This window comes from Meleagris gallopavo, chromosome 3, assembly GCF_000146605.3.
Source record: "Meleagris gallopavo isolate NT-WF06-2002-E0010 breed Aviagen turkey brand Nicholas breeding stock chromosome 3, Turkey_5.1, whole genome shotgun sequence".
Classification (NCBI taxonomy): Eukaryota; Metazoa; Chordata; class Aves; order Galliformes; family Phasianidae; genus Meleagris; species Meleagris gallopavo.
In genome coordinates this window covers 2856019-2866924 of record NC_015013.2, presented here as the reverse complement: position 1 = coordinate 2866924, position 10906 = coordinate 2856019, and the positions used below count along the sequence as shown (strand labels likewise).

The following is a 10906-nucleotide window of genomic DNA, read 5'->3' as shown; positions in this document are numbered from 1 at the left end:
GATTTTTTTTTTTTTTCCAGATATGAAAGAAGCTAGGGAGATTAAAGTAGTCCAGGAAACCATTTAGAATTTCTGAGACATCTAAAGCAATTTTTGAAAAGGTATTTTTAACTTTCTAAAGCAAAATCTGTGAACCTGAAGATGAAATATTACACATCTTCCTAAACACACAAATTATATTGCTTCAAAACACAGTACACAATTGCAATACAGAACTCATACTTACTGCTGGTTTTCCATCGTTCATGTTTGATATCGGATTCAGGGCCGGAAGAGATTGAAGTCCCTGTTATTTTAACACATGCAGATACATACGTTAAACATGCTACTCAGAGCAGAATTTTAGGCATTCAGTGATATTCTAAATAAAGCAAACATTGAACACTGGAGAATCTGGAGTTGTCCTGCCTCAGAAAAATAAACCCGAGTCATGTATCCATGTATACTTTGCATATCACAAATTTAGTCTGTCACATAAATACGTGTTTGAATGAATGCTGTCTTAGCACCCTGATTTCAGCTTCAACAGAGTTGTTTTTGTCCACAGTGTTTGGTATGATGCTAATGTTTTGGCTTTAGGGAAGAACAATGTTCATAAAACACCAATGTTTTTGTTGTTGCTCAGTGGTGCTGTACAAAACCAAGGACGTTTCTGTTTTCTAACTTTCTTGTACTGTCCTGCCAGCAAGAGGGCTGGAGGACACAAGGAGCAAGGAAGGGACAGAAGCAGAGCAGGACACCTGACCTAAACTGGCCAAAGGGATAATCCACATGTATGAAATCATGTGAGGAAAACATTAAACTGAGGGGAGTTGGCTGGGGGGCTTCTACTGCTTGAGGGTGGGCTGTTCATCAGTCAGCATGTTGTGAGCAATTCCATTGTGAATTACTTGTTTTGTGAGTATATATATTATAATTATTACTCTTATTTCTCTCTCTTTTCTATCTTAGTAAATAGTTTTTATCTCAAATCATGAGTTCCACTTTTTTTTTAAATTATCTCTCCCATCCCACTTGGACAATGTGCAGTGAGAGAAAGGCTGTGTGGTGTTAGCTGCCTTCTGGGTTAAACCACAACACCCAGCCAGTTTTGCCTTTCCGTCATTCTCTTGCCCTTTCATTATTGCAACAGTCAGATCAATTAATCTGCACTCAACAAGACTATGTTTCAACAAGCTATATAAAGATGATGATGATGTATCATGAATAAAGGACTATAAACTTTTAGAGAAAGCCTTCTTTTCAGAGGTATTTTTCTGAAATTCCTTGGCAGGAACCAGAGCTTGATACAACTGACTTCAGTGTTATGAAACAGAACACTGATTTTCTTTTTCAGTTGGCAGTCTTCTTTGTCCTGCTTTTCATAGAGGACACTTTGTCTCTGTCATATTTGGATTTTCAGAATATAATGTAAAAAACTAATGGCTGGCCAGCATGAACTAGTTTGCAAGCTTGTTTAGTGGTATTTTGAAATGACAGTTCTCAGTAGAAGATCGTGTTATGCAGGAGCCTGCAACTTCTGCCAAGTGTATCACCTGTTTTTACACATTTAGACTCAGTTTTTCACAGTCCAATATTTTATACTTACATAACTTGATACAGCTGGAGGAGGAAGGCTCTCATCAGGGACAGGAATTAGCTCACCTAGCTGAAAGAACACAGAAGGAAAAACAAAGAAAAAAGTATCAGTAGTAGCTGCTGAACTAAAAAAAAAAAGAACCTTTCCATACATTCCTCTCCATCCATGTAAAAATATACACGATTATATTTTGAGTGAGAGAGCTGGAAAGGATAGGACATAGTGCAATAGTACCTGCAATTTTCTCCATCCATTTCGAACACGGATAAAAACATCGCTGGTTTCTCTAAGATAGATTAGTGTACCTTCTGTTACCAAATGAACCTTTTCCAACATACTATCAATGTTTTGAAATGTTGTAACCTGTCAAACAGCAAAACAAGCATTTTGCAAGTTAAATATGTTTCATTTGAACACATCAATATTATGGCTTTTTGCTCAAGAAATGCTCATAAAGTTGGTTTTACACCATTTCATACAAAATTTTCAATAACAAAGACTCACTTTGGCATATTGACATCATCATTCTGTTGATTTGAGCAGAACTATACCAGTAGTCCAACAAGGACAAGTGAAAGGTCTTGCAGGTGGGTCAGAGCAATCCCAAGCACTGATACAGACTGGGCAGAGAATGGCTCGAGAACAACTCGAGGAGAAGGATTTGGGGGTGTTCATTGATGAGACATTCAACATGAGCTGGCAGTGTGTGTTTGCAGCCCAGAATGCCAATTGCATCCTGGGTTGCATCAAGGGAAGCATGACCTGAAGGTTGAGGGAATATATTCTACCCCTTTGCTCTCGTGAGTCCCCATCTGGAGTACTGCATCCAGTTCTGGGGCCCTCAACACAAGAAGGGCATGGAGCTGTTGGAGCAGGTTCAGATGAGGCCACAGAGATGATCAGAGAGCTGGAGCAGCTCCCCTGTGAGTATAGATGAGAGAGCTTGGGATCTTCAGCCTGGAGAAGAGAAGGCTCTGGAGGGACCTTATAGTGGCCTTACAGCACCTAAAGGGGACCTACAGAAAAGCTGGGGAATAACTTTTTGTAAGGGCATATAGCAACAGGATGAGGGGAAATGGTTTTAAACTGGAAGATGGTAGATTTAGATTAGATACTAGGAAGAAATTCTTTATTGTGAGGCTGGTGAGACACTGGAACAGGTTGCCCAGAGAGGTTGTGAATGCCCCCACCCTGGAAGCATTTCAAGGCCAGACTGGATGAGACTTTGAGCAACCTGGTCTAGCAGGAGGTGCCTCTGCCTATAGCAGGGAGATTGGAACTTGATGATCTTACAGGTCCCTTCCAACCAAAACCATGCTATGATTCTATGAATAGGACAAGAGGAAGTAGTTTGGAGTTGCATGAGGGGAGATTTAGTTTGAATATTAGGAATTTTTTTTTCACTTAAACAGTTGTGAATCTTTGGAATAGGTTGCCTAACAATATTTCATCCCTGAAAGTATTGAGAAGATGTGTAGATGTGCTCCTTAGTGATAGACTTGGCAGTGCTAGGTTAATGCTTGGATTTGGTGATTTAGAAGTCTTTTCCATCCTACATGATTGCCTGATTCTATTAATGCTTTATGAATCATGCAGATGTTACTAGCAATTTGCATATTGATTTTTTTAATGTTAGTTTTGACCTAACTGGGCTTCTAGCTCCTAGTCTATGACCACATTTCTCTACCTCGAGGCACCAGTCTTTAAATATTTGTTTCTCCCCTCTTCTTAAAATATTATAAGAATTGTCAGGTTCTGAATTTCCATGAGAAAAAACAGATAGAAGAGAGACAATACTATGGTGCAAAAGCATTTACATTCTCATTAGTTCATTATATGTGATGTAGGCGATCTGAAAACCTGCTCATTTATTAGTGCATTCCCAAATGATTGCCAAAGGTATGCAGGTAATCTGATTTTCTGACATAGCATGAGAATGTGGAAAAGATAAAAAATGGCTGTGAAACCTTTGCAGGTTTGAATCTTAAATGAATATTAAAAATATTTAAAAATTTAGAAATTAACAAGACATAAGTTGTCATTTTTGCTTCACCTGGCATACAATTCTGATTTAAGTCATCTAGTAAGAAAAGGAAACAACTCAATTTCAGTGTATCCTCTGGCACAACAATTTTTAGATTTGTTAGGGAACAGTTTTTATCTTATAATCAAATAACCTGAGTTGCTGGAACAGGCTGCTCAGGGAAGTTGTGGATGCCCTGTCCCTGGAGGTGCTCAAGGCCAGGTTGGATGGGGCCTAGGCAGTCTGGTCTAGTATTAGGTATGGAGGTTGGAGGCCCCACCTAAAGCTGGTGGGTTGGAACTTGATGATCCTGGAGGTCCCTTCCAAGCCAAGCCATTCTATGAGTCTGTGATTCTATGAATGTGAGATTGTTTGTTTGTTTATATTTTTCCATATTGCCAAACTCTTTTGGAGTTATTTCTTTGAACTTGGAATGCGCACACCTTTCCACTACTTTATCCCACCACATCCCATTGCATTTCTTCAAATAGGAAATGAACAGACTATTCTCATTGTGTTTCCCAGCTGTATGGATACTTTTTTTTTTTTAAATTAAGAGGTTCAAAAAAATAGAAAAAAATATAACAAAAACACAGGACTGAGCTTTCCCTCGTCTATCATTGCTAACAATGGCCACCAATAGATTTGGAAAACAAGTTTCAATGGAAAAATTCCATATTTTGTTGTCTTACCAGATTCCTGGTTATAGGTGACCCTGGTTCTCCAGGAGGACCTGGTGGTCCAGGCATTGTGGCTGCTAAAACACAACAAAAATATGGCACATGTTGAAGGTCATCTGTTTTGAGAGAGAGTGAATGACAGAAAGAAAGGACTTGGCAGCGTTGCCTAGGAGTAGTGAGAGGTTAAAATGGCCATGGTCCATACATAGCCAAGTTCTGAACAGCTATGTTCAAGTCAACTACAGAAAATGCATTCTAAAGATATTTATTTATTTATTTAAAGTAATAGTGAAACTTAAGTCTCTTCCCTGTTCTTTGCAAAGATTAAATTAACAGATTGGAATATGCTGTGGGCATTCTGCAAATAAAGATCAACTTAAATTGACCAGAACACTCATTTGCTCTTAAAGATAAGCAGCTCTCAGGCATATAGACTTTGAGAGTCGTTTTATCCTTTGCTATAAAAGTAAACAAAACCAAACTTTTTATGAGATTAAAAAAAAATCACAATTGTAAGTTCAGCTTATGTTTTAAAGCAACATAGAATTCTTCGGTGGAATGAACTTGAAGGTCTAAGAGTGCAGTCCACAGCATAAATTACCTTGCACCCCTCTCTACTCCAGTACTAAATTTTTTCACCTAAAACTGAAAGTCAGTGTTTTCTAGAGTAAAAATTACAGGGAGGAAACAAAGTAATACTTAAAAGACTGAAAGCAAGAACACTGTGTGAATGCATGTTATGACAATGGCACTTTGGAGCTGCTTGGAATAAAGAGCTTCTACATGCAGACCCTAGTGAGAATCATGGCAAATCCCAGAGAAGCTAATATCTAGACAGATCTTATATTAACCACAATAGAAACTCCTTATGTGGAGGAAAAGAAAGACACAAAGTGGAAGCAACAAAACAGGTCCAGGGGATCCACAGGAGTACATTAGTATACTTCTGGGAGTGAATGTAAAAGGCTCAACAAAAAATACAATTAGAAACAGAAAGTCGTGATATGAGCTGGTATGACACAGAATAAAGAGATAATTGGTGGATTGCTGTCAAACTATGAGAATTGCTTTGAAAGTAATGTTCTTATTTTATATGTTGTCCCGAGACATTATAAGTGGATGCTGGTGGTAGAGGTTGAACCTTCCCACCAATATTCCATTAAATTTGGTTGCTGTATGATAAGTGGCAGTAAAAGGGCAGTCTGACAAATTGGTGCCTGATGTAAAAGTGTAGGAGGCAGAAGTGTGTAATTGAATTCCTCCCTGCATAAAAAAATTGCAGTCAGTGACATTCATTGACACTTGCTGAATGTTTAGACCTAAAAGTGGATGTTAGTACAGTGAGGCAGTGGGTGATTTTTCAGCAGCGGCACCAAGGACATGACAGACAAGCCAAATTGCAGTGCATAGCTGTCACACCATTAAATGAAGTGCGTCTCAATCAGCTAATCCATGCAAATAGGTGGATATGACCAGGAAACTTTTTGGAGCTGAATATTGGCTTCGATGCATTAGAAATGATGTTGGCAACGTTGGAATATTGCAGTTTGCACCAGGCTGTCCCAGAAATGCTCACATCGGTAAAGAAAGAACACCGTATGCAAATCTCTCTGGACCTATTGAACCAGTTACAGATTGAAGGTGACAGTTTCTTGGTATGCACTGGTTACTGGTTACTGGCAACAAGATGTGGTGTCACCACTACAAGCTGGAGTCAAAACAGCAGACCATGGAGTGGTGACATGTGAATTCGCATGGAAGAAGAAGTTCAAGATGCAGCCCTTAGCAGGTAAAGCAAATGTGTAATGTCATTTGGGATAGAAAAGTGGTGATTTTTCTGGATTTCCTGGAAGTCAGACAAACCATCAACTCTGACCATCGTGATTCTGACTAAGCCAAAGGCTCAAACTTAGAGTCAGGTCAAAGAAGAATGCAACCTTTCTCTTGCAACATGATAATGCCAGGACCCAGATGAGTTTGAAGACTGTGGAGCACTGGATTTGGAGCCTTCTGACTTCCATCTGTTCAAGTTGATGAAAGATGTACTCTATGGGCAACATTTTCCTAGCAACGATGCTATCATAGCAGCTGTGAAACAGTGGTCACCTCTGCTGGTGCAGATTTTCCTGAGCATGGCATGCAGGTTCTTGTTCATCGCTGGCAAAAATGTAATAGTGGTGACTATGTTGAAAAATGGTGTTTTGTAGCTGAGAATTTGCTCTATCAATGAGTAATTGTTCTGTCTGTATCTGTTGTAGTTACCAAGGAAATAAATAGGAGGCATTACTTTCAGAGTGATCTATGTATCTGAGCATGGAGAAGTCCAGCTAGTGTTCAGCATGCTTGTGAATCTGTTTTATGAAATATGCACAAACACCTGCAAGTTTCAGTTCTTAGCCACTTCCCAACTCCTACTATGATGGGCACTTCCAAAGTCTCCAGCTGCTCTTTGCTATTCAAATAGTTCCATAATCCCAAATGTGGACAGAACTGCTCTTCAAAGCTGAAGGAGAAATGGAGGAATGTAAAAATGTTCTCTGAACCACACTTAGGAGAAATTTGGTTGCACACATCCAGTTGTCCTCCTTGCAATGACTTAACTCCACTTATCTACAGGTTACTGAATAATTTGGAACCAAATGGACCGAAGGAGAGTATCATGGTTTTATGATTTTTGGTGATCAGAATTCTGCATCATAACATCATGTAGTGCACTGGGAGTCAGTGCTCCAGTTCCAGGTGCCTGTCACAGAAGAGGAGAACTACATACCCCAGAGGACTTTCATTGTTCTATTATTGTTTTCACTCAGAGGGAAGATAAAAACTGTTCACAGACCACAAGCCCTCCCTTTTCCCTTTTTGACCATCTGGCTCGTCTCTGTTGCAGGTGCTGTTCTGCTTCTGCTTCCTTAGAGTAAGGCCTTTGGTTTTTGGACACTCTCATTTTATTTGTTTTATTAGCTTCAATTCTAATTATATTGTATTATATTGTATTATAGTGTTTAATCTTACATTCTGTTATCTTATTTAGTAAATTGTTTTTAGGCCCATCTTCCTACCCTTTCCCCTTTCCCCTTTTTCCCTTTCCAGGGGTTTTCCCCCACACTGCTAGTCATGGAACTGAGCCAAATCAGCCCTTAAACCGTTGACAGAGAGGAATGGAAGATAAGCTAAAGGAGAGTAAATATTCTGCCTTCATAATTTTCAAAGGATTGGGAACAGTGATCTTGAGTGAGAGTGGAGCTATGGATTCCTCCTCCCCTTCAAATACCTGCATTAAAATAAAACAAGCATATTGAACATCTGCTTTTTTGTATCTCTTCACTCTGAAGTAGTTTAATAATCTGAATAAAACAGCCCAAGATTTAAAATATTGATTGTTCAGTCAGTAAAAGCTAGCTCTACCAACAATGCTGCATTCTAGAACTTGGTTTTCACTGAATTAGAACTTTTGAATTGGGAGGCTGCAATTACATACCAAGAAAGCAAGCTCTAGTGTTCTATTTTTACTTTTTGGTGAAGCTTTGAGAAACGTTGAAATTGCTTTTCACACATAGAACAATCTATGTTCTGAGGATTCTCCAGAGCAATTCCTTCGTACCAATGGCAGGGAGAGGGGGCTCATTTCTCACAAGAATTCAAAGCTACAGATAAGAAATTCCACTTTCCCCATATAACAGTAAGAGCTTTAATAGTGATGACTAGGTGCCTTAAAGATACTAAATAAACAAACACCTGTCTTCATGACATTTAGTAAAAGTCTCCATCATCAGTGTGCTGCCAAAAGAAGCTTCTTACAAAGCAAAGAGGAAGATACATAGAAGGATGATGGAGACTAGCAGATAAGCTAAAGTGAAAGAGATGGAATGCAAACACACACACATATATATATGTCTGACTAGCTAATATTCAGAAGTACTTGATGTAAATTATGTGAGAAAAGATCTAAAACCCTCTGTGAACTTCATGGATGCCAAGATTATGTTCATTTTATTATCATCAGAGGCTAATACATAGGTACATGCCTATGTTACAGTGTTGAACATAGTAAGGATTACTGCTTCCTCATACATTCATCAGAAGATGAACATTTCTGGCAGACACTCCATTCATAATGTTCAGTGAATGGCAGTTTGAAAGTCTCGCCTTGTCCCTGGGAGCTGCACAAACCAGTCTAATTTCTGGATTGTTCTGGAGAGAACAAGTTGGAGACTCAGGGATCTGCTTCCCAAACCAACATACTGGAACTACAGATATTGCTGAAAGCAGTCTGATCATTAGGTCTCAGAAACAGGTCTTTATTAAGTAAGCCAACCCAAACTTTAGGCAAGACAAATCTGCATTATAATCTCTCTACACAGTTAACAGTGCTGTTAGTATGCTCTCTTCCTTCAGCTAATATTAGGGAATGCTTTCTGCTGGAGTTTCCTGACAGAAGAACAAGGGTCTCTCACTGATGGCTGATCCTCTGACTTTACACTTGATGTGATGACAGTGGAGCCCAGGATTCTGTCCATCAGAACCTAGTCTGAGCACTGGACATTAACAGTATGAGGCTTGTGACAAGCAGACCTGTGACCCAAAATGAATCAGAAGTGTTATTGTCTAGAACTCTAACACTTGATTTAAAGCCATGCATACCTTTAATGCAGATTTGAGGGAACCTCCAGCACCATCTCATTAATAAAGCTTATGTTATGCATTAGTGCTCCCTTAGCACTAGTCAAGGAAAACTGAGTGTAGAGTTGTTCCTTTTGTGCTTTCAGTTCAAATCCACACTCCCTACAGAAAAAAAGCAGCATTCAGGAAAGTGGGGAGCAACCTGATTCAAGAATGGAGAGTAGATAGGTAGATGGAAGAACACATACAAAAAGAAAAAAGTGTGCTGGGGGTATGTAAGTATGTGTATGTGCTCACATACATAATGAAAGGCAAAATCACTCCTTCTCACCTGATCCATATATTGCAGGGGGTCCTGGTGGGCCAGGTGGGCCAGGTGGTCCAATTTTTCCATAACCTGGTAAACCAGGTAAGCCAGGCAACCCTGGAGGTCCTCTGGGTCCAACAACGGAATCCCCTTTAGGTCCCTATTAATGATAAAATGTATTTATTTGAGTGTATCAGTGTCTGTTATGCTATGCTCCACACCTCTGTCGCTGAGCTTTCTCCTTCATCCTGGTCATTATGCCCAAGGCCTTGCTCATACAGTGAGGTGCAAAAGCCCTTGACCTCGCTCAGGACTGATAACAATCAAGGTATCACTGGGGACTGCAATACTGTCTCAAACTGGGTGCTCAAAGAAATGAGAGCATGGCCCTGGTTCAACAGATGCCAAATCTACGACTATGAGGCACTCATCTTACTTCATAAGCAAGCAGACCAAGAGCCCCTTTGAACTTTGCTAGCTCTTCAGCTAGCTGCGTATCAGGATGTCCTCTTGAGTAGGAATGCTTCTCAAGGTTGTTTATGCTTGCGCAGAGATTCCTTACGCCTAGACATGGTGATGCCTTTCTGACACAGATCCTCAGGAAGTGATTTATAGTTTTAAACTGTACTACTTTCACTGAGATTCAATTTTAGATCAATTGTGCAACCCCAACCTCTATGTAGCAAATTGTCAGCAGTATCTAGCCATTTTAAACCTTGTTGAAGTCACTGTCTTCATTAAATTACTATATCTATTTTATTTAAGTATCTTCCTGCTTCTCTTCTGATTGAAATATATACCACTGTAGTTTCCATCTGTGATGATATCACTGCTGCAGGTCCTTCATCTCTGATGGCAATATTTTCTGATGGCAGGCAACCATACCACTTTTTCTAAGTTGTAAGCATTTTTTTTTCCAAAGAGCCATGGAAACTGAAAAATTTACTCATATATTAAACTAGATTCAAGACATGAAGTTTCAGACGAGAAAGCTTTCTGATAGTTCTTGCATAATTGTATCTATTTCCTTGATTTGTATTGCTATTGATACAGTTGTGTTAGGCAGCTGAGCATAGCATCTATTTCTCAAAACAAATTAATTCAATTCACAATAGTGAAGTTTCTGTGTTTATGCCTAATGGAACTCTGCCTTATTGAGTTAATGGTTAGCATATAAGTATGCATACAGTTGTTAATATGATCTTGATGCTTGTCTCTGTTAGTGCCCTCTAAGTTAAAACAATGTGTATTCACAAATATTTATGTTATACAACACGTATATCTTACAACTAATCCTGGTCTTCCAGGTGGTCCAGGTGGTCCTGTCAGGTAAAAACCTCCATTTGGTTCTCCTTTTTCTCCTTTTACACCATTGTCTCCTTTTTCACCCTTTAAAGATAACAGTATAAAACATTCAGCTGAAGCAAGATCAGAATCCCATGCACTCATCTTTTAAAGTTATCTGAAATTTCTAAGTTTAATAAAGAAGAGCATCTGCATAACATCTTTTTGACACCACTTCCTTCTTCCATGATACAGAATAAAAAGGAACACCCCCTCTATTGAAGCTGCAAGAATTTCTTAGTGTGTAGATTAGGGGAGGTGGACCTAGGTAGAGACAGAGGAAAGTGCCTCTGTTGCTGTTTCCTGCTATTTTACCTAGCAAAACCTTGTTCTGTGCTATAGCTGGATGCAAA

General features: G+C 39.3%; 1 protein-coding gene across 1 annotated transcript in view; it reads right to left on the bottom strand.

Moving 5' to 3' along the window:
• Window positions 1–10906, bottom strand: part of COL15A1 (collagen type XV alpha 1 chain) — a 105245-nt gene that overhangs the window by 9519 nt on the left and 84820 nt on the right. Inside the window, exons 28-33 of the mRNA XM_010708265.3 lie at window positions 10497–10598; window positions 9234–9369; window positions 4295–4359; window positions 1814–1942; window positions 1589–1648; window positions 227–286 (exon numbers count right to left, since the gene is read on the bottom strand). Of these exons, the coding sequence (XP_010706567.1) occupies window positions 227–286; window positions 1589–1648; window positions 1814–1942; window positions 4295–4359; window positions 9234–9369; window positions 10497–10598 (552 nt within the window). The remainder of the gene's footprint in view (window positions 1–226; window positions 287–1588; window positions 1649–1813; window positions 1943–4294; window positions 4360–9233; window positions 9370–10496; window positions 10599–10906) is intronic.